The following is a 24,498-nucleotide window of genomic DNA, read 5'->3' on the forward strand; positions in this document are numbered from 1 at the left end:
GATATAAGTAGGCTTGCTACATCCTTTGGTAGAATTTCATGATATATACTTCGAGAGAGAAGGAAACAAAGAGGCCTGAAGCTTGATCCAAATGCCATTGGTTGAGCGAAGCTCCTCAGGCCTAGCATTGGGTCACTAGACTCAGTATAAGGTGATCTTAGTAAACGTCCATTCTACAAGGAGGAAATACAACCTGCCAAGCCCTCATGATGGTGGAAGATAGCTGGATTTAAACTCCTTTACAACCCAGGTAAAGGCCCAGCCCGCAACAACATTCGTGGAAGTTCTGAAGGGGCGGGGCGATCTCGTGTGGTGGGCGGGGCCACCGGTGATTGGCTAGATCCAGGCGGAAGTCGGGAGGTTCGAGGGTCCGAAGACGCCAGCTTGTGACGGGGAGGGGGAGGAGGAAGGCTTCCTTAAAAGGTGCCTTTCGGTCCCTTCGCTCCCGGGGACCCTCGGAAAACGCCCACCATACTGACCCCGCGGCTAACCCCTCCCTCAAGCTCTCTCTGCTTGATTTCGCACCGTTATGTGGGAAGCGAATCCGGTGAGTAGCCGGCGGGACGGGGCGGGCCCGGTGGGCGGGGTTGCCTGAGAGGCGCCGGAGGTGTTCATGGGAACTCGCCCCAGTGCTGCCTCGGACTTGGGGTTTGCTTTCCGGGTCGCGGACGTCCTGGGTCTCGGGCCTCCTGCAGGCCGCGGTACAGCGGCTTTGAATGGTGGGAACGTTCCGTGGCCGCTTCCACGTTTTTGCTTTCCATTTTCCGATTGTTGATTTTACTTCCGGGGGCTTCTCCGTCTTCGCTTTTTCTTTTATTATTATTATTATTATTATTATTATTATTATTATTATTATTATTATTATTATTATTATTATTTTGTATTTTGATTTCGATTTGGAATTACTGGCTTTCGAATCTGCTAATTTGTTTCGGCCCCGCACCCTCATTGCTGCTTCTCCTTTTTTTGGAGCTACAGAAGTTTCGGATCCTCTTTATGCAGGGAGTCTCAGTGGATGACGTTCTAGGATGTTTTCTTTCCTTGGTTAGAACAATGATCTGGAATCTTTATTTGTTTGCCTTCAGTAGTTCCTATATCTGCAGGCATTTTTTTTTTTTGCTACTTTGCTTTCATTCATTCATTCAAACTCCAACGCCATGCATAAGGATATGTCAAGAATATCCAGCTCTTGTTATGGGAATATAGTAGTGAGAAAAATGTACACTGACGTCAGAACTTCGTAGTTGACTGGCAGAATCGCATTTCAAGAAATCTGTGGACTTACTATGTGAAGCTACCCCAGAGGCTGGGCTAACCAACCATTAAATTGACTTTTAATAACTACCACTGTCTATACTTGAAATAACCCTCTTCCTGATTCTGGAATGTATTTCCAGTTATGTCTATCATAAAATTCCCCGATATTTTAAAGTTCGTACCCAGTAGTAATGAGCCCATTGATCGGGATTCGGGTGCATATGTGATTCCATCCCATCATGACAGTCATCAGATGTTTTTGATTCGTACATTAGAATACTGTCATCAGTTTGCGTCAGAGGAAGGTACTTGTTTGAATATGATTTTAGCCAAACCTTTAGCATTGGTATAAAACTAGCTTATAGATGTTCATATACTCATTTACTGTTAACTATTAACGTTTCTTCAGTTTTATATCTATCCATTTCTATACATGCATATATGGATAAGGAGTTGGTTTTTATTAGTAGCCCCTTTCTGTTGATTTCCCACAAATATCCATCATTGATAATGTTTCAAGGTCACGTACTATAAACCTTCTGAATTATCTCTTTGTGAACGTGAAATGTATATTCAACTAGAGGACACATCCTGTTGCATAACAAATACTTGTTGAGTTCTTGACAGTGACTGGCTCAGTAATGCACTCTGAGGCCTCTGCCTACCCTGTTCATCTTTCCTTCTGGGTCACACTTATGTTTGAACTATTGGGCCAGTTATACTTTGGGGAGAATTACAAAGGATGTAGTGAATGACTCCTGTATTTGGTTTGTTATGTCACTATTTCTTTGTAATAAAAAAAGGCCCAGTTTTCTGTGGAATCATATGTAAGTCTTAAGTTTTGCCCAGCAAGTTGACTTTTGTCAATCATAATGAACATACAGCCTTGTGTTCTTTTTTTGGCCCCTCTGCCATCCTTACGTGGCTGAGTGCTGTTGTCTTTTATTACCTGCTGGTACTGTTTATGTTTGTTTTTTTTTTGTTGTTGTTGTTTTTGTTTTTTCCTTTTCTTGTGAACACCTGAATGTTGTCAACAGGCACAGTGTTTTATTATATGTATGGGTGTTTTGACTTCATGTATGTTTGTGCAACACATTCATGTAATGCCCCCAGAAGAGGGTATTGGATCCCCTGGAACATGGAGTGCTCTGTGGGTGCCGGGAAGCAAACCCGGGTCCTCTGGAAGAGTATCCAGTGTCTTAACCATGGAGCCATCTTTCTAGCCCCCACCACTTAGCTTTTATTTTATTTCGTTTTTATTTTAAGTAAACTTTGCAATTATGGGTTTCACTGATACCGGTGAGTTTCTTGTGATAGAAGCGGTATCTGTATAACTTGTCTAGCTTTGCCAGGGAATAAAATTATCACCCTAAGCCATGCACATCTGGGAAGATTTAAAGTCCAAGTAGAAGAGGAAAACAAACCCCCAACCACAGTGTACTTAAAAATCAGTGCGGATAGCATTCTCTTTCCTGACCGAATTCTTTTTGTAATGAGGGAAGGTTTTGTTAAATGATGGTGAACTGATTTTGTCTAGTTTCCCCTTGTTTTGATGGTCTCCATGGCCTTAAAGGTGCAGCCTGTGACCTGAAAATGATACTCCTTCTTCCTCCTATGGGAAAATGGCTGCTTTGTGAAAACTGTTTCCCAAATTTTTCCCAAATGTTCTGAGGCATCATGGAATAGTACTGCATATTTTGCAGTATTTCCTGGGCCCCAGGGGTGACAACCCAGAATGAGTACCTAAGGAGAGATAAACAAGTGTTACCCCCTTTTACTCATCTACTTTGAATACAACATAATGTCTGCATTGCTTTGTTTTGCCCTTCTGCCCAGGCAGGTCAGGTTGACAGGGGCAGCAGGCAATTCTGTGAGCTCTTGGTATCATAGGAAGAAGAAGGAGTTACTTACAAAAATGGCAGCCTGAGGGAAAAGTTAGAGGGTTGCTGTCACTGCTTTGACTCTGAACCCTGACTCTGTCCTTTTTTTCTCAGCTGTTTGTCTGCGTCTTCTCTCTTTGCTGGGAATGGAGTAAATATTTCCCTGGAATTGTTAGTCAAGAGCAGGGTTCTGTCACAGAGATGAAGAGGATTGAAAAGTAACACATTTGTTTGAGAGTTGTCTTAGTGAGAGTTCTATTTCTGTAAAGAGACACCCTGACCACGGCAACTCTTGGAAAGGAAATAATTTAATTGGGGTTGACTTTGCAGAGGTTTTAGTCCATCTAGTCCATGACGGGACTAGTGTGGAGGCGCACAGACAGACATATTACTGGAGAAGGAGAGTTCTAAATCCGGATGAGCAGGCAGCAGAAAGAGAGAGACACTCTGGGTCTGTCTTGAACATCTGAAACCTGAAAATCTGAACATCAAAGTTCACCCCCATGATACACTTCCTCCAGCAAGGCCACACCTACTCCAACAAGGCCACACTGCCTAGTAGTGCTCCTTAGAATGAACATGTTTTCATTCAGATTACTGCAAGTACGTGGTTTATTACACTGGCAATGTCTTTATAGAAATTGTTAAATTCTCCCAAAAGTCATTTCTGTTTATTGATTCATATTGTGAGAATAATCTGAGTTGGCTCAGGGAGAGCAAATGGTTTTCCCAGGATGACGCCATAGTTGTCTTCAGAGCTAAGCCCTCTTTCTGTTCCATCTTGATCCCAGGACAGTGCTGGCTTTCGGATGTCAGTCCCTACTTTGTCTGCAGAGCCACCTTTTCTGTTACTTTTTATTCACAACTCCTTCTCACTTCCTTGAAACTGTGATTTTTGTCTCTCTCCTGTCAGTCTGCTTGAGGAGAATGACCACATACTTGTCATTCTTAGCCATAGTCCATTCCTGCAGTCTGGCTTCTGTCAACACTGCTTTCCAGGAAGTCTCCAAGAATCTCTGAATCACCACATACAGTGGTACCCTAGGTACCTTAGGTTGATCCAGCAACTTGGATGCCAATTACAGATTTCCTTTCAAACCTTCCTTTTCATTGTTTCCGGTACTGTATCCTCACTGATTTTTCCCTTTTTATTTTCATTTCTCTCCCCTAACCATGTCTATGACTTCTGGGGATTGAACTCAGATTGTCAGGCGTGGTGGCAAGTGCCTTTATTGACAGAGCCATCCTCCTTTTATGAGATTTGTTTTCAGTTATAGTTCTTGGCTAAGCTGCATGCCCTCCTGAAATATCCCATCTTTGATTTTTTTTTTTCCTTTAGCACATCCTTTTTGGCAAGCTCTGAGGCTATTCTGTGAACATGCCTGCTTAGGGTCATCTTTATTCTTGATGTCTCTCACTGTTTGTCCCTTTGATGGAACTAAATCCTTGGTCACTGGTTCATTTCACCCAGCAAGTCCTCAGGAAGTATTTCCTACCTACTAAGCGTGGTTCTGACACTTAAAGAGAGGAGTGCAAACATGAACTGAGTCAGAGCCTGTTTGCCCCATGAGGTCACTCACTGGATGCAGTGTGACTTATGAGAAGAAGGTGGGATCTGAGGGTGACTGGCATGCTGGGAAGACCTGTTGAAGTAACTGACATGAGAAGACCAAAGCAGACAAAGTGACCCAAGCCCATGAAATGGAGCGTGGATGTCAGATACTGAGACATGGAGGAAGTACTTTCAAGATTAAAGATGAAGGGGTTGTCTTAGTCACCTTTCTACTGCTGTGAAGAGATACCATGAACAAGGCCACTCTACAAAAGAAAGCAGTCATTTGGGGGCTTGGTTACAGTTTCAGAGGTTTAGTTCATTTTCATCATGGTCGGGAATTTGGTGGCATGTAAGCAGGTGATGGAGCAGTAGCTCAGATTTTACATCCTGAAATGTAGGTGGGTGGAGAGAGATCTGGAACAGGCTTTAGAAATCTCAAAACCCCTCCCCCTCCCCCGTGACACAGTTCTCACACCACTCCAAGAAGGCCATACTTCCTAATCTGTCTTAACCTTTTCAAACAGTTCCACTCCCTGCTGACTAAGCATTCAAGATATCCTGGTCTGTCACAGTCTTAACACTGTGTCAAAACCTGTGATACTAATACTCATATTTCTAGAACATTTTTTTTACTGATCTGTCTCATGATCATGAATAGGAAAGTGGTGTGTTTGCCCTAGGATTGGTGTGGCAGATTCAGCACAGCGCCAAAGCAATGAGTCTGACAGTTCTCAGTGTAGGAATGATGTAAGGAGTCCTTCTGTATATGTGTTGCTTTTGTTGGTTAATGAATACATAAGCTTGTTGGGCCTACAGCAGGGCAGAATAGAGCTAGGCGGGAAAACTAAACTGAATGCTAGGAGAAAGTAAGAGAAAGACATCCACGGGAGCCCAATGGAACCTTGACAGTAGGCCACGATTGTGTGGTAATGCACAGAGTAATAGAGATGGGTTAATTTAAAATATAAGAGCTAGCTAGAAATATGCTTAAGCTATTGGCCAAACAGTATTGTAATTAATACAATTTCTGTGTGATTATTTTGGGTCAGGGTGATCGGGAAATAAACAAACAGCCTCCACTTACATAGGAGGGGTGGCAGATTTGTGCTGCAGGCAGAGGACTGGGGTTTGTGGTAGAGATTTGAAGCTATAAGTGGACACCTGGTTGAGTGACCCACTGGGCCTAAAATGCTAACACTGAAATCTTTGGTTTATTTAACTCACACTTCACAAACTAAATCTGTTGTTAAGATAACCCTTGTTGGCACTTATTGTTTGTTTATTTTTTGACCTAGCAACCAGTTGATGAGCGTGACGGTTTTGTATTTGCCCCTTATAGGTTTGCAGTGTGATGTAAATAGACAGACTTAGCATAAATAACCACACAGATGAACCCTAACTCCAATAATGTAAAAACTATGAAGGAGAAAGAATGACAGTATAAGAAGAACTTGGGGGTAGGCTGAGAAGTCAGGGAGGTCACTGTGTGAATGTGGTGACTTTTAGAGATACTGAAAACTGATTAAGAGCTGGCCTGATGAAGGTTGTTCAGGAGGTGGTACAGTGGGAGTGGCAACAGCAATGCGTTTGAGGCTGAATGGGACAGGATAGATAAGCACCAGACAAGTCTGTGAAGCAGGAACACAGGGAAACAGGAAGTAGGGTCAGTAAGAGGAAGCCAGGCTGTGCCTGGCTCTATGGAACATGACTGGAGTTTTCAGATGCATGCTGAAAGAAAATTCCATCAGTTTCCTGCGATAGTGTGATAGCTATTCTTGGTTGTCAGTTTGACACACTTGGAAAGAGGGAGCCTTCATTGAAGCATCTCCTCCATCAGATAGATCTGTGGGGCATTTTCTTGATTCCTAAATGATGAAGAGCACCCAGCCCACTGTGGGCAGTGCTGTCCCTAGCCAGGCAGGCCTGGGCTGTATAAAAAAGGTAATTGGATGTGAGCCTGGGAACAAGCCAATAAAACAGTGTTCCTCCATAATTTCTGCTTCAAATTCTTATCTTGCCCTCTCTCAGGATGGACTGTCAGCTGTAAGATAAAATAAATCCTTTCCTCCCCAGGTTGCTTTTGATCATGGTGTTTATTGAAACAAGAGAAACAAAACTAGGACAAATAGGGAGATTTAGCTTGTATGATTCAGGGCAGCCTGATGTAATCAATCACAAGGGGCCCTCCAAGTTAAAGTCGGGAACAATGAAGTACCATTGTAATGGTGAAAGTAAAATGCTGTGGATCCCCAAGAGGCTGCAGTGGGCAGCAGGCCATGAGACCATGCCGCAAGTCCCTGAACTGGTGGCCAGCTAGTCCCAGGCAGGGATGGCTCAGTTCCCTGAGTGGCTGCAGCAGGCCACAAGTCCCAGGCAGAGAGCCACATGGTGGGTGAGAGACCTCGATGGGGCAGTCAGTTTCATGAGGAGAGACAGATAGATGGGCATGCCATGAGACCACACTGCAGGTCTCCTGGGCAGGAAACCACATGGTGGGCGAGAGAAAAGAGACATGGATAGGCATGCCATGCAGAGTGAGGTTGGATATTTATTTAGTGGGTTATAGAGGAGAATGGGGAGAAGGGGAAAAAGAGAGAGAGAGAAACAGAAGGGAGAAAGGGGAGAAGGGAGAGACAGAAGCTGCCTCTTTGAGAGGGAGACAGAAAGGGAAGGGACTCAGACTGGAAGCTGAAGATCAGCTTGCCTCAACAGAGGGGGGAGTAGGCGTGGCTTGTCTCTTAAAGGGACAGGACAGAGCATTACAACCATGACATTGAGCAAAGCAACATCAAGGAGGTCCAGTGTCCTTGCTTTGGAGGTGAAGGGAGGGACTTCAAGCCAAGGTTGTTGGCTTAGCTTCTCAAATTGGAGAAATCTTGTTTTAAGCTACTAAGCTTGAAGTAAGCTTTCCCAAGAGCAGCAGAACATGAACAAAGAGGAGCCATGAGGTTGTGAAGAGGCAGGTTCAGAGCCTGGACCACAGAGCAGAGGAGAAAATGTTTTGTAGTATGATGGATGCCAGATGGCTAGAAATTGAACTCAAGGCTTATCATGTTAGGAGCTACACTTTGTAGGATGGATGCCAGATGGCTAGGGATTGAACCCAAAACTCCTCATACTAGACCGTGCTCTACCACTAAGCTGTGTCCTCAGCCCAGGAGTTTTCTTTTGGATCCAACAAGTTTATTGTGTTGATATTGTAATGGATTAAGTAAAATGCTGCAGGTTCCTGAGTGGCTGCAGTGGGCAGCGGGTCATGAGACCATGCCGCAGGTCCCCAAACGGGCAGGCAGCAGGGCCCTAGAACAGCCAGTCCCAGGCAGGGAGCTGCACTGCATGGATAGGCTGGATATTTATGGAAGGGAGAGGGAGAAGGGGAGAAGAGGAGGTGGGGAGGGGAGAAGTAGGGAGAGACAGAAGCTGCCTCTTCAAGAGCAAGATGGAAAAAGGGAAGACTCAGGCTGGAAGCTGAAGATCAGCTTGCCTGGCAGATGGGGGAGTGGGCGTGGCTTGTCTCTTAAAGGGACAGGACAGATCATTACAAATACAGTTTGGATGAGGTCATACTGTGTCTGCCCCCCCCCCCCCCCAAAGTTTCATGTGTTAAAAACTTGGTCCCTTCTAGAAATTGATTGGGTTCATTTTCTATGCCAGTTAAAGAATTTAAAGGCAAGAAAAATCTCAAACTCAACAGGTAGCAGAGGGAAAATCTGACAGAGAGAAGCAGATGCAATTAGTGTTAAAGAAAGACTTATTCCATGGCGAGGAAACGCATTCAGCAAGCACACAGAGAGAAAGGTTCTCCACAAAGCAGAAGGGTCCTTGGGTAGCCAAAGTCCTTTAGGGCTGTGGTGTTTTGAAGTCCTTGAAGGGTCTTCTCTAATTTGGGATCTGAGGAAAGACACGATGACTGATTGGTCCACAGCTCTTGTGTGACACGTCTGTTGATCTTGAACTTGTTGAGCCAGTACTGCTGTCATCATGGGCCTTTGGATAGGAGAAAAGGTCCACAAGACCTTTGTTTTAAGCTGCCCGGCTTTTGTCTCAGGTCAGGAGATTAGGGAGGAAGGCACCATCTTGGAAGTTCTCCAACTTTATTATTAATGCAGTGGCACTTCATCTGTATTTTAATAAACAAAGCTTGCCTGAGGAAAAGTAAAATAGCCACACTGGCCAGCTTTACAGACCAGGCAGCAATGACACATACCATTAATTTTGGTTGCCACAATGACACACACCTTTAATCCCTGTAGCCACACTAGTTTGCCATAGAAACCAGGTGGCAGTGGTACACACCCTTAATCCCAGAACTAGAGAGAATTATAAAATGGAAGGAGACAGCTCTCAGTCTCATTCTGAGATTCCTGGAGGCAGGATTGTCATTTCGGACTGACGTAGAGTATCAGGGACCAGCCTCTATAAAAATATCTCTTGCTAGGGTAGGGGTGTCATGATTTAGAGATACAAAGAATACAAAGACACAAAAAAATAAAACAGAAATATATATAATAGTACCAGGAGGGAGTTTTAGTGAATACTGAAATCACCCGTGTTTAAGTTTTAATTGCTTAAAATATCCTTGATCCCAAAATGTAGAAGTAAGGCAAAAAAAAAAAAAAAACTGTATTAACAAGATACAAGGAAATGAACGGACCAGTTGAAGGTCATGGGCTAAGCACACAGTTAAACATTCTGTTGTTAGAACAAAAGAACTCACGCTCATACCCTAGACCAAAACGTTCTGTAAGTAAACCACTCCCGGGGTGAAATCCTAAATTATCTCCACAAACCCTTAGTGACCCTTAGTCGGAGCCTTAGACTTTTCTTTGGAGTAGAAACACATCTACTCTATTCCTGAAATACAAAGGCTGGATGTTAGCCACACCTGTTGACAATAACCTTGAGAGAGCAGAAGTCTGTTCTAAATCTAGGTGGGACCTTTGTTTGAGATAGAAACACAGTAACTTGAAGGAATAGAGGTAAGGTCCAACTCTCTGGCCTTTGGTCAGCATAGAAACAGGCTCACATTTTGGGGCATCCACAGTAGAGGTAAGAGCCAGTGGCTAGCTGTTTTGCTTTTTTGACCTTCAGGTCAAACCCCAATTTCTGTCTCTGGGATTTTATTAATCGTGCTACATTTATGACATAATCATGGCCCCCATATGTCTGCCATCAGGAAATATATCTCTTAGTCCCTTAATGCTATTTAGATATAGTGGATCCTTTTTAAGAGGTAGAGCTTAATAGAAGGTTCTTAGGTCTCTGGGAGGCATGAGGAAGTTCCCATGAGGCCCCTTGAGGTCTTGCAAGAAAGGACCAAGCTTAGTTCTGATTATCCTTTCTGCTTCTCCTTTGGGATGCTTGCTTGCTCTCGTAGCTGCTCCTTCTAATTGTTTGCTACAGTTACAAGACTGTGTACTTGAACCTTCCAAACGCTGGACTTCTAACCAGAGTCTGGTTGCAAGTGCCTGTTGGGTATCAAGTACTACAGTCATGGAAGGAGCCAGGCATTAAGTATTAGCCCTTGAAATTACAAAAGTAGATGCGAGTCTCAGAAAAGGGCTCTGCAAACCTTTTGCATGCCAGTAAATAACAGCATTATGTTATTGTTGCCCTTTGCTTTCATTTTGAAAAAGAATCTATGTTGCACAGGCTGGTCTCAGATTCATGGCAGACCTCCTGTTTCAGCCTCTCAAGTTCTGTGTTTACACATGTATGTAGTCCTGTCTGGTTTATATTACTATTTTTACATTTTAGATAATACAGGAATAGTTTTCAAATTAGGCTGTTTATAATTGAAAAGGGCATTTTTGCAGCCTCTTGTAAGGTGCCCATGTCTGACTTGACTCTGGTTAGCCCAGGATGTAGGTTAGACCCAGGTGCTTCAATGTTTTTTCACCACTGAGGTTTTACTAAAGTAGGACGTCCTCTGTCATTAAGTGTGGATTATGTTTGCTTGCCCGGGAGGTGACTTGTACTGAAGATCAAACACAACTTTGAATGCTCTGTAGTGCTCTGTCGGTTGTCAAATTAAATGACCTTGTGCTATTACACAGCTTTGGGTGTGTGTCAAGCATAGGAGCAAATGGATTCTCCAGTCATTTCTGGACTGTACCAGTGTAGAGAGAGGTAACACAGAGGCAGGGATGAAAACCTGATCTCAGCATTAAAATTGGACTGTTTGGGGACTAGAGGCAGGACTCACTGCTAGAGTTCATCCCTGCATGCACAAGGCCTTGGGTTTCCAAAGCTACCTAACTGGACATGATGGTACATGCATATAATCTCTGGGCTGGTAAAATGGAGGCAAGAGGATCAGGAGTTCAAGGTTGTCCTTAACAATATAGTGAGTTTGAAGCTAGTCTGAACTGAATGAGACCCTATCTCAAAAGAAGAGTATTTGGGCCTTGAAGTTGTAGGTTGGGGTTCTTTAAAACTATGGGCAACATGAGATAGAAGGGAACTCTGTGCAGCAAGGCAAATTACAAGCTTGTCTCCGTCGTAGTCTGGAACTTCAGGGAGCGAGCTTTGGAAATGTCTGCCTCTAGAGAAGCACAGTACATGCCTGAGGCCCTGGGCCTTGCCACAGCAATTTGTCCAGATATTTATGCTGGAGTGCTTCAGGGGAATGTCTCTTTTCCCTTGGGATATAGAACTTCACGTAGTTCAGTCCTGTGGGTACTGTGTGCCAATGCCTGTGATTCTCAGTAGAAATCATGCCCCTCAGCTCAGGTGACCTCTCACGGCTTTGGTGTTTACTGAGAAGCAGCTGTGTGCTGTGTCCTGGAAGGGACACTGTGGTGCTTGCCCACGATTTCCTCTGGACTTTATTCCCTGTGCTTTTTGCTTTTTTTTCCCCCTTTGTTGATTGTATTCTTTATCCTTGTTCTGTAATAAACATCTACAATTTCAAAAACTTCTGAATACCAAAAAGTCATTCACCATGAAGCAGGAATGCCCAGAGGCATAGGTACCATCTGAACACAAGATCTGGCTGTGTAGCCCAGGCTGGCTCCAAACTAATCTTTCTACCTCTGGTATCCTTAATGCTAAAATTGCAGGTAGGTGCTACCATGCAAAGGGCAGTTTTAAAGGAATGGCCACTATTACACTGTCTCTTTAATTTTAGCTAATTAATTAATAGATAAAGTTTTTTTGTAGTCCAGGCTAACCTGGAGCTTGTTTCTTAGCCCAAGTTGGCCTTGAACTTGTGAACTTTGTACCTCAGGCTCAAGGATGAAAGACATGCACCATCATGCATAGTCACCATCTCTTTAGGGATGGTATCTATTTTGTTAGACATTTTCATTTTTAATTGCCCTGATTTTGGTATCATATATTCCTTTTTGTGTATGTCTGTGGAAACCTGGGTATTCAATTAAAGTAATTAATTTGTTTGAGACAGAACCTCCTTGTACATTGAACTCAGTGATCCTCCTGCCTCTGCTACTTAAGTAATGTGTGTAATGGTCTGCTCTGTCCCTTTAAGAGACAAGCCATGCCCACTCCCTCCCCTGTCTGCCAAGGCAAACTGATCTTCAGCTTCCAGCCTGAGTCCCCTTTTCTGTCTCCTTCTAAGAGGCAGCTTCTGTCTCTCCTTTCTTCCCATTTTTCCCCTTCCCCTTCCCTTTCCCTTTCCCTTTCCCTGTTTCTGTCTCTCTCTCTCTCTCTCTCTCTCTCTCTCTCTCTCTCTCTCTCTCTCTCTCTCTGTCTCTCTCTCCTCTTCTCCCCATCTCCCCTTCTTCCCTTTCCCCTCTATCACCCACTAAATAAATATCCAACCTCACTCTGCATGGTGTGCCTATCCATGTCTTTGTCTCTCGCCTGCTGTGTGGCTCCCTGCCAGGGACCAGCCACCTTCAGAGACCTGCAGTGTGGTCTCATGGCATGCCCATCTGTCTGTCTCTCCTCGTGGAACTGGCTGCCCGATCGAGGTCTCTCACCCCCCATGTGGCTCCCTGCCTGGGACTTGTGGCCTGCTGCAGCCACTCAGGGACCTGCTGCATGGTCTCATGGTCTCCTGCATGCAGCCACTTGGGGATGCACAGCATTTTACATTTACCATAACCATGGGATCATGGGCAAATAATACCATGTCCGTCTCTAAAAATAGTTATTTTATTTTATTGATATGACCTCTTTTGGTGGCTGCCATAGCTCAGACTCCATCACTCTGTGTTTTGGTTACTTGGCTGAACTTACATATGAATGTAGCCTTCTTCACACTGTTCTCCTCTTGTCCTCACTGCTCTGGCAGCACTTCTAGGTTGACAGGTTGACAAGTTATGGGTTGAAAGCTGTACTGGGTCTCCTAGGTAGTCAGGCTTTAACAATTCAGAGGCTGCTGTTATGGTTGAGTGAGGTTTGGGTTTTTTTTGGGGGGTGTGCTATATTAATATTTATCCGGAAGTAGGTTTTCCTCCCCCCGCTTGGTTTTTCAAGACAGGTTTTTCTGAGTAACAGCTCCGTGGACCAGGCTGACCTCAAACTTACAGAGATCTACTTGCCTCTGCCTCCCGAGTGCTGGTTACTAGTGTGCGCCACCACTGCCTGGCAGAGGTCTCTCTTTTGGATCACTCCTGAGAGGACATGATGGTGGGCTTATCGTCTTCCACACTGCTGAGGGTGACTGGGCTATGAGAATGCCATAATGAAACCTGTTATGTGTAAGCTAACTTATAGAATGATTTCTTGGGATCGGTGAAATGGCTGTGTGTATAAAGATCCTTGGGAGGCACTTGGTGGAAGGAGAGAAGTGACTCTTGAAAGTTGCTCTCTGAGCCATGACCATTTTAGCCATGGCACACATGTGCAGGTATATGCACACACTAAATAAATAAACAAAATTTTAAAAATTAAAAAAAATCAACTCCTGCCTCACAGCCTTTGTCCATGAACCAGAGTAGCTTCCTGTGTAATCAGTGTTTATCAGCAGTGATGTTAAAGCCCTTTGCCCGCCTCATGTTTCTTCTTGTGTTGATGGGCACATCTGTCATGTGGGAGCATTTTCAGGTCTGTCCAGTGTCTTGCTCTGTTTGTTCTTTGATGGAGGAAGGTCATTGGTTAAATAATAAAAAAAAAACTGCCTAGGCCCATTTATAGGCCAGCCCTTAGGTGGGTGGAGTAAACAGACAGAATGCTGGGAGAAAGAAGCTGAGTCAGGAGTCGCCATCATTCTCCCACTCCAGACAGACGCAGGTTAAGATCTTTCCTGGTAAGCCAGCTCGTGGTACTACACAGAATATTAGAAATGGGTTAGATCAATATGTAAGAGCTAGCCAATAAGAGGCTGGAACTAATGGGCCAGGCAGTGATTAAAAGAATACAGTTTCCATGTAATTATTTCGGGGCATAAGCTAGCCATGTGGGCGGCTGGGTGCCGGGGACGCAGTCCCGCCGCTCCTATTACAACAGTTCTTAGATGGGTACAAGCTCAGAGCTGTTAACAGCCCTTTCATGTCCAGCAGTGACTGATCAAGAGACCTCTTCCCTGCTGTCTCCTCTCTGCCACTTCTGCCCACTCCACTTCTGCCACTCCACTTCTGTCCACTCCACTTCTGCCCACACCACTTCTGCCCACTCCACTTCTGTCCACTCCACTTCTGTCCACTCCACTTCTGCCACTCCACTTTTGCCACTCTACTTCTGTCCACTCCAGTTCTGCCACTCCACTTTTGCCACTCCACTTCTGCCCATGCCTCACTTTCCCTGGTTTTCATGAAGCTGACCACTGTTTCTCTGAATTCCCTTAGTCTCAGGTCCTCTGTTGTCTCTTCCAAATAGAGCTGCTCTCTCAGGCTGCAATGTGGCCTTCATTCCTTGTGTCTATTTGCCCTTGGGCAGAGTTCCTGTGTCAGGGTATCTGCAGTTCAGGTGGAAGCCCTCTTTTCCTAAGGTGACATTCTACTCCTTGAGAGGACACTAGATGAGGGAGTTAGCAGCCCTAGAAGTGGACTCTGGGTGGGAGAGGGAGTTTGTTTTCTGTTGTTTGTCCAGAATAGAACTTCTGCCTCATGGACTGAGGGTGATGAGGAATACCAGCAGCCTGCCCTTCCTCAACCTGGGATACAGGGGCCCCATCTTTGGCCACACACAGAAGAAACAGCAGGACATTTCTTGTGTGTATTCCATCATTTGCAGACACCCTAAGCATACGCTCCAGAGTTAAACGATTTTGAAGAGTTTTACTAGTTGAAAGGCTGATCTTCTGGGAAGAAGGTCCACTTCCAGAGTTTCTTATCCTGTTAGTCTGAAAGATCCACCCCTTACCAGCTTTGTAGCAGATTTTGGAAACATATGCATGTGCATACACACACACACACACACACACACCCTTACACCCCTACACCCCTGATGACCTGAGTTCCATCCCTGGGATAAAAACAGAGAACTGACTTCCAAAAGTTGTCTAATGACCCCCCGATATGTGCCATGACATATGTGTGCTGTGGCACATGCATGCTCACAAAAATGCAATAAACAAAATGTTACTTTGTGTATGCGCATGTACATGTGTATGTTTTGAGACAGTGTCTCCTAAAATACCCATGCTTGCCTTGAACTTGCCTTATCCTGCCTAAGCCCATGAGACTCAGTGCTGATTCTTTATAGAGAGGCAAAGATGCCTTCATCTCCAAGTATGATTTCCTCAAGTATGCTTATGTTAATAACTATGCAGTAGTACTCTCACTAGAAATGATAAGTCTAGAATGCAGCATTGTGTTCCAGGATATGGACCAGGATTTGACTTTGAACTCATCTTTCCTGTTACTTTTCAGTTGGAATGTTCCCAGGTGCTGTGATTACAGATCTTCGTTAGTACGGATGGCCTAAGAGATGGACTCCACCTGTATGCACATTTGAAAACGAGAAGGATGCTTTGCCACTTGGTGCTGGCTGTTTCTCCTTGGCAGCCTTTTGTACAGGAAGAGTTGTTTCTTCCCAGTTAGAAAGAGGAAAGTCAGGCCAAATGTGGCATTTTAACCGAACTGGCCCTTTCTAACGTGCATTAAGTGCCTTCTCCGTTTTGGATAACTTGCATGTGTTCTTTTGACTTCCTGTCGGTGTGTCCTAACTAGAGTTGAGCCATCATTACTATAGTGACAGCATTCTAAATTATTTTATTTAAGCCAGTTTTCTCTTTGAGCCAAATTATACAAAATAGCCATTCCTTTGGAGAGGAAGCACACTATAGAAGATGCTGTGGCTGTTATGATATAAAATTAATTGTTTGAAAGAAAGCCAGCGCATCTGTGAAGCTTGGCAGCGAAGGTGGAAATGAGGCCGAGAGGTGGACACCTGGAGGGAGATGGGACTCCAGCAGGCCTCAGGGCTTCTTTAATCTTCTCTGTACTGTACGTGCACACCCTGATTGTAGACAAAATATTATATTATTTTCTGCTTTGTATTTTCCCTGCTTTAACTGGAAAGTAAAACTTCTCTCTCCTGTACATGAGACTATAGAGGAAAAAAAATAGGTAAAGTGTGACCAAGAACTGGCCTCGCTAGTTAAAACTCAGTCCTAGCTATTGATCACAGAGTTCCTCTCTCTCTTTCTCTCCCTCCTTTCCTCTCTCGCTTCCTCTTTTCCCTACCCCTTTTTCTGTTTTCTTCTCCTTCCTCCCTTTTTCCTTTCTCCCTCAGGTTTCACTGTGTTTCTCGGATTGGCCTTGAACTGGACTCAAGTGATGGTCCTGTCTCAGCCTCAGTAGCTGGGACTCGGGCTCCAGTGCCTGGGTGTAGACGGGCCTGCAGTGACAGCTCAGGGCAGAGCCAGAGGACAGAGCACACTGCTGTAGCCATAGAGGGACCTTTCTGTTGCCTGTCCCTTTTCTGATAGAGAAAATCCAGAACCCACAGCCCAGTTCTGTCTTAGCTGTTTGCTTCAAGCTTGTCTTTCCAATTTTTCAGGGTGTTTCCCAAACAAAAACTAAGCCTGTGTTCCCTGGCTTGCTTTCTTATTCCTTCACAGTGAAATGGCCAACCAGTGTGAGGAGTGCTGGGAGAGGAGAGTGAATGTCTGGACTAGTTAACGGCACAGCTGAGTTTACATTTTAAGTCATCATCTTTATTATCCACTTAAGGCACAGAAGGTAAATAGTGTGTTCTAACCTGGAGCCCGGTCCAGGCTGTTCTGGTGTTGTTGTTCTCAACAGCTAGTCAACTTGTAAAACATGAAGGAGTGAAAACAAGGACATAATCAGAAAAGTATTCCTTGGAAAGCTGCTGGACATGAATGAAAAAATCAAAATTAACTAGCCCCTTCACGGAGTTCAGGTATTCATCCCAACCCCAAATGAGGAAGGAACTTTAGTTTCTGCTGTGTGGGAGAATGTGGCCTAGACAAAATAATGGGAACTTATCCTGGGTTACACAGCCCCTACATTTTATACAGTGGCTTACAAATATTTTTCAGTTTATCATGAAGTACAGATTCTTTGTTAAAAACAATCAAAGGTATAAGGGATTGTGTTCTAGCCATATTGCCAGTGTAGATGTGTATATACAAGATCCTACAACACACTCATATGCATCACACCCCTGACAGATGCATTGTAAAGTGATAGCATTGGTTAACTCTGGAAAAGGAAGGTAAAGAATGTCGAGGATAAAAGTGTGATGGGCCAACAAGTTTTCAACATAAGTACTCTGACCTTTTAGCAAGTCATATGCTAGTTGTACAAATTTAGTTAATTAATTTTGAGGCAGGGTCTCTCTATATAGCCCTGACTCACCTGGAACTCACTGTGTAGACTATGCTGGCCTTGAGCCGCAGAGATCCACCTGCCTCTGCCTCCCAAGTGCTGGAATTAAAGGCATGAGATACTGTGCCCAGAAAGTGCTTTGTTTTTTCTACATTCCCTTTGTAAGAAGCTCCAGAGCTTGTCTGTTGTAGTCTAGACTGGATATCACCCATCCAAGTACTAACAAGGTCTGACCCTTCTCAGCTTTGGAGATCAGGCATGTTCAGGGTGGTATTACAATAGACTGGACTAGTTGTACAAATTTAAATGAATTATTTAAGAACCTTTAGAGAATGATGATAGGAAGTCAAATTGCATGTGAAATTAAATTAACCACTTGGTCCCTTTTCTGGTGACTTTATCACAATTTCCACCCAAGAACATCAGTTTGTTTGTTTTTTTTTTTTCAAAGATTAGGTATATATGAGTTAATGCTCTAGTCAACATTATAAGACCTATTGGTCATGAAGCATAAAACAGTGTAATGTGTGACCTACATGTACAGATCCTGAGGCCATTCTGCCTGAGCTTAACTTCCCCCTTGTGTGACCACTCTGCATCAGTTCCCTAATTTATATCAGGAGTACCTGTATCGTATAGGTTGTTGTTAAGCCTAAATAAGTTATCCCTATAGTTCCTAGACCAACACTTGACACCTAGTAAGAGCCAGATTCTTGTCACTGCTGTCATTATACTCTGAGCATCTTAGTGCTTAGAGGACACTATGACAGCTTCTTATCTCCTCAAACTTCTGTCCTGTGTACATGTGTGCATGTACATACTCATGTGCATATCCATGTGTTTATGAAAGCAAAGTATAGATATATTTTAACTAAAACTTTATTATATTATGCTTTTTTTTAAAGGCCTCACATATTGTAGAAATGTCTCTTTATGCGATTAAACAAGATGAGTATTGGAAATAGAAAAGCAGTGCATCTGATCTGCAGTAGTTGTGATGCAGGGGTGCCTGACAAATTCACAAACGAATGTTGAACTACTACTTGGGGCTTCATGGGCACTGACTTATTCCACCTAAGGAAGATCATCAGCCTAACATTTTAGTTGTTTATCTTCAGGGCCACTGTGCAGATAGCTGTCAGGTGTCACTGTGGGGAAGACGTTGGAATCTGGTTCCTTGGTAATGAAGTAGAATGGTCCATAGAAAGCACATTGGTCTTTAATGGGTATTTCCTCCTCCACCTCTCCCTGGCTTTCCAGAAGATGTTTCACAAGACAGAGGAACTCTTTCCCAAGAAGATGGAGAGTGACGTGGATGACATGGACACCTCGGACACACAGTGGGGCTGGTTCTACCTGGTGGAATGTGGGAAGTGGCACATGTTTCAGGTACCCCACCCCAAACTTCACAGGCAAGGGCTTGCCACTGTGTAGACTCTTGCTCATGGAGCTCTGGAAGGTTCCAGCCCTGATGGAAACCAGTGTAGCTAGAAGTTTGTTTTTTCCCCCCGACAATAACCTCATAGAAGCAGTGGTGAGACAGGGAGCATGCCTGTGTGGTGGACTCGGCACATACAAGCACATCCGGGTTTGATCTGGTGGAAATAGGGAGGGAGGAGCTCGGGTGTGACGTTAGGTGCTGTGTGCACCCTGTGTGTCCTCACAGCAGTTCTGAAGCGAATGACACTGCTCCGTCTTCTGTCAGAGGACAGGGAGCTCAGAAAAGTTCATTTGCTTGGTCCAAGTTGCAAAGAGAGTTTAACTGAGGTTTGAACCCCCACACAAGAACTTGTCGTTTGGGTTTTTGTTTTGTTTTGTATGGTTACCAGGCTGATGAAAGTTTTACTTTGAGCCACTTAGTGAAATCATTAGATAATTTGTGAAGCTCGTGGTAACATGTGAGATGGCTGTGGCAGAGCCTATCATAACAAGTCGCTGTTTTCCCTTGGATGCCGTTAATCTTTTTCCACATGCAGGCTTGGTTGTGCTCTCTGTGTATGGGGGAGGTAGAGCAGGAGGCAGTAGGCACCCTTCATTCATCCATTCTCTGTCACGTGACCTCAGCTCCACTTCTGTGTCCAACCCATTACTGTGAACAGCTGGTAAATGCAACTTTCTGGTTTGTCTTAAAGCTGGATACCAACATTCAGTGTTCAGTTAGCAGTGAAGATATCGAAAAAAGCTTCAAAACAAACCCTTGTGGCTCCATTTCCTTTACTACTTCCAAATTCAGCTACAAGATAGACTTTTCAGGTATGTTTCCCCTCCTAGTTGTGTGTTTCTAGAATATTCTTAGACTGTTGACACAGTGCAGCCAAGATGTCTTGAATCATGAAGTAAATCCTCCTGCTCTATGCAAAAGGAGCTCTGTAAATTTGCACTGTTAGACTCTTGAGCAGCACTGCCTTTTATAAAAGCATGTTCTGTGTTCATGTGTGTTAACATATGTGGTGTTGCCGTGTGTTTTGAGTTTGTGTAATGCTCTTTATAGCTCTTGTTTATATTTTGATTTTTGAGATGAGGTCTCGCTGTATTGCTGGACTGGTCTTGAACTCACAATCCTTCTGCCTCGGCCTCTGGAGCAGCTGGGATTGCAGGCCTGGACTGCTGTGCCTAACTTACAGCGCTTATTTTACTCGGTACTACATCCCTGGATATTGGTTGGAGTTGGGAACCGTTTTACCTTAAACATCAAACTGATATTAAATGATGAGGAAGTCACTGGTAGCTGGTGGTTGTTTCAAGACCAAAATGAAGCCAGGCGACCTTCCTGTTGATGGTTTGCTTAGATGGCTGCCTCTTCAAAGGATACTGCTTCCTAGATGAGCCCAGCTAATGTGCAGATCAGCTTCAGTTAGACCCATGCCTCTTTGGGTTCCTCACACCATGTGGGGTCCTGTTATCAGGTGTCTCATGGAAACACTGTTGGGTTCACTCCGTAAGTTCCAGACTACTGTCACCCACTGTTGATGGCTTTGAGGCAAAGGAGATTTGAATGGGGCAGCTTCTTAATAACCGCTCACTCTTAGTCACTCTACACTTTGGTCTTCTAGCTATTCTTGTCCAGTTGCTGAGTTGTGTCTTTCTGACCGTGGTGGTGCTGATGTGCTGAGGATGGAGTGTAAGTCTGAAATGCTTTCTCAGAAGTGGTAAAGGGTTCTCAGGGACGGTGTAAACAGAGCTAAAAAATACTATCTACCAAACTTGTAATTGCTGATTATCAAGAATGATTCAAAGAATAGATGAGTACATTAAATTTAAGAAGAGTGAAAACAATTCTCTTTTTACTGTCAATTAATCCTGGCTTTCAGAACCAGCATTAGGCAAGCTGACTTCCCATAGGGCATGCTGACATTGGTGCTCTGTTCCAGCAGAAGGTGTTTGGTAGATGTTGCTGTGTTCTGTGCTAGTGCTGTATTCAAGCACAGTTTTGGTGGCAGAACAGAGTATGATTTACACAACTTCAGGCCTTGTAAAGGGGATGCCATTTGTTGAAGTGTGTGGTAGGTAATTCAGCAGGCCACTTCTGACTAAGAATATTCACTAGTGAACTATATTCTCTGGGAGATTCCTGTCAGGAAAAAAGATTAATTCAAAATATTTTTGTAGATGCTCAGAATGACATTTGTTAAAATTTACTGCTTGAATGGGAAGATAAACAGGACCTGGTAAATACTGCCAAGGCCGCGGTGCAGCAGAAGATGCTCACTAGATAGCGGCCCCTTCGCTGGGAGTCTGTGTGTAAATACGTGTTGTCTCTGGCTGGGTGTTCTTTTCCTTTGGTTTAGGTGTGCAGTTAAAAGATGACTAAAGAAACACATTTTTGAAATTATGTGAGTTGTGCAAATGTTACATGGAAATGTATCCCTTTCTAATTTCCAAATTCTTAGGGAACTCAGAGTGCATTTCTCCATGTAACAAATCCAATGGAAGATTTAGTATGATGTCATTCTGTGCTCTCAACTTGGCCACTTTTGGTCTTATATTTTAGTGTCAGTTTAGCTGAGGTGTGATGCGTACGGAGCAGGGTGTGAGGTGAGCATCTTGGTGTGGCCTTAGATCAAGAAGCAGGGCCCCTACACTAGCACCTTTACAATATGACAGATAGGTTGATGGTGAAAGATCATAACTACCTGGCCGTCATCTCCTCCCAGAGCCACATGACCGCCATGTACTGTGGCTCCTAACGTGCATGAGACCTCGGAGCACTGTGTGTTTCTGCGGCTCATCTGACCTGTCTCTTTGTGTTCAGAAATGAAGCAGATGAACCTTGTCACTGGAAAACAACACCTAGTAAAAAGGGCTCCTTTCTCCATCAGTGCCTTCAGGTATGGTGAATGGGGCAGCACGCGGGGTGGGCTTTCCTCTCCCTGCTTTCTTACTCTTTGGCAGAAAACTAGGTAGACTACCATTCATCTCATGAACTAATAGCGATTTTTGCAATATTAAACCTCTTATTTGCTGATTAAATAATCACTGTCTTCTGCCATTGTCTCCTGTCGTATGTATATATTTTTTCAATTCTTAGACCAGTGTGCATGATAATTACAAGATGCCATGTGGTTTTATGTTTCAAACCCTTAAAATGACCTATTGAACTTAAGTTTGAATTTGAACTGGCCATACTGTCAGAGAACATTCCAGATATTTGACCATGAATCCTAGAGAACTGCCCATGTGGTCTGCCTCTGCACTGATGTACTCTCCATTGGGCATCTCTGAGGTACAGCGCCAGTCCACATCGACTAGAAGGGCAGCAGTGCATCTTCCCTGGATCCATTTTCCTTTTGCTTACCTTTGCCATATATAGACTTAAAAAAAGGATTGTCCCAAAGGTTAATGCACCCCTGTTGCGCATGGGAATGGAAAACAAGCGGAGCACTTTACGAGTGTGTCTCCCATTTTCTAGAATGATTCCTCAGGTGAATGTTGAGTTCTTTCTCTTCAGAGAATTTAAGATCCAGCTGGGAAACAAAATGACAGTGTGTGAATTGTAGGGATGCCCTCATGCGCCTTCCAAAGATCTGCAGAGAAAGGGACTGAAGGAGATAGCAAGGAGAGAAATGCTTTCAGTTTCCTTTCTCAAGGTATTTGGCTGATATTTTAATATCACGACTTAAAAGATAATAAAGGCTTTCCTGCATCTGTGGGACGCAGACTGTGTTCTTACTTCCTATATCCTGTATGCATTCTACAGTGCCAGGAATAGAATGCATTTCTTATCTTCTCAGAGTGTATCTGGGGCAATGAGACACAGTAGCGGGAAGAGTTTCACATCCGTGTGTTGGTATAGCTGGTATCCCTTTGAAGCTGGTGAGAAGTCCATGCTGGGGTCAAGCATTTTCTTCTTTCTCAGGCTATACAAACTATACAACAAAAACAGAAGGAGCAGGGGGAGTAAGCAGCGGAGGACAGCAATTGAGGCTGTAACGAAAGGGGAGGAGTTAAGTGTGAAAGCTAAGGGGATGAAGGTCAGGAGGTGCTGAGGCAGAAAGGCTAGAGGTAGGGCAGCACCGGGCACTCATCACAAGCCTGGCCAATGTGCGTTCTGTCAAGGCTGTGAGTCCATACAAGTTATTTGAACCTTTCCACCATAGATTAAAGATATATTGGACAAAGTGGGGGAGTGCAACTCAGGGTTGAAGTTAACTTAAATAATAATTCCTATAGTATTTGAAGTTCTTCTAGAACTCTCCTAAAACAATTTGATATTCCTACAATCACACACATGATGAAGAAAAATATCAATTTATGCCAGACTCCTTTGTTAGCAAACTGACTAAAATTCAAAAATGGAAGAGCATGACTCTGAAGAGGTTGCTAGAAGCAAGCTAAGTATCACCGGAAGCAAGCATTTAAATAAAGTATGGTTCTGTCTCTTTTTGGGGCCCAGAATCGTAGGGAACTGCCCACTTTGCTCCTACACCAATGCAGAGCCCCACTGGGCAGTTCCTAGGTGACATGTCAAGTCCATAGTGACTGAAGGATACCTAAAGAAGATGCTCCACTTCAGCTCCCGCTCCCCTGTCCATACACAGATGATGGAATTGTGTGTGTGTAGCAGAGGAGGCATTTATTTGTTGCATGTTAGCTGAGTGTCTGCCATGTGCTGGGATTCCTCTTGACCCTGGGAATGAGGAGATTGCATACATTTTTATAAAGATCATATTGAGAATTGATTAATTGACAAAAACAACATAGGGGCAAAAATGTGTTGTCATTTGTGTTGATCAAAACTTGGCTTTCTGAACCTAAGGGAGCTCTAACGGACACCTGGGTGTAGAAATGGCTGTGAGAAGGAGTGAAGAGCCAGAGCTGACCAGAACCCAGACTGCAGCAGGAGGAAAGGTTCCCACTCTCTACTTGCTGGTACACTGAAGACCTTCCTGAGTGGTTTCCAGCACCCACGTAGGCAGCTTACAATTAACTGTGACTCCAGCTCCAGGGCATTGGATGCCTTCTTGTCCTTCTGCAGCCACCTGCACATATATAGCACACTTGCACACAGATGCACACACATACAAATAAAAATCTTTTAGGAATTATATATTGTATTGTTTTTTTCCAAAAGAATTATGAAGTTTGACAAAAATGAGCTAAGGATAGGTTTGAAGGTTGTTAACTGCCAAGGAAGGTTATTGTGCCTGTTTTAGTATTTTGCTGTTTATATCCTGTGGCTTGACCATATTTTATGGCTTTTAAAGATTTGCTGCCAAGTGTGACTGCACTGAGTAAGTCAGGGTGCAATGTCTAAGGAAACAGAAGACAGAGAAGAGGGCTGAGTTAGGTCATAGAGGACAGATGGTGGGGATGACTGAGCCATCTTGGAAAACAGCAATGACTGGTAGAGTTTCCAGTTTCATTCAGTACAAATATCAATAAATGCTTTGGATTTTTTTTTTTAAAATCAGCCTACTTTTTTTTAGAAATTCCTTTCTTTGGCTAAAATTTTCTTCACATTTTATAGAAATCTCAACAAAAGAAATTGAATTAATGGTTTCTGAAGTGTTGAAGCTATGTAGATTTGTATATTCCTGTCAAAGTTTATAATTCAGCATTTAAAAGTAGACTTTCAGTAAATATTTCTAAGTGAAGCCAAAGG

The 24,498-nt window shown here is 43.8% G+C and overlaps 1 protein-coding gene across 2 annotated transcripts in view; it reads left to right on the forward strand.

Annotated features, from left to right (window-relative positions):
• The first annotated feature begins 403 nt into the window (after positions 1-403).
• LOC130868855 (protein mono-ADP-ribosyltransferase PARP11-like) overlaps positions 404-24,498 on the forward strand; it is a 32,237-nt gene continuing 8,142 nt past the window's right edge. Inside the window, exons 1-5 of one of the 2 annotated variants that reach the window (XM_057760869.1) lie at positions 404-547; positions 16,664-16,784; positions 18,657-18,785; positions 19,529-19,649; positions 21,649-21,724. In XM_057760869.1, the coding sequence (XP_057616852.1) occupies positions 18,660-18,785; positions 19,529-19,649; positions 21,649-21,724 (323 nt within the window). In that variant the 5' untranslated portion in view covers positions 404-547; positions 16,664-16,784; positions 18,657-18,659. Of the gene's footprint in view, positions 548-16,663; positions 16,785-18,656; positions 18,786-19,528; positions 19,650-21,648; positions 21,725-24,498 lie in introns of those variants that run through there. The other variant, XM_057760870.1, reaches the window with a different exon arrangement.

The sequence above is a fragment of the Chionomys nivalis genome, chromosome Y (assembly GCF_950005125.1).
Source record: "Chionomys nivalis chromosome Y, mChiNiv1.1, whole genome shotgun sequence".
NCBI lineage: Eukaryota > Metazoa > Chordata > Mammalia > Rodentia > Cricetidae > Chionomys > Chionomys nivalis.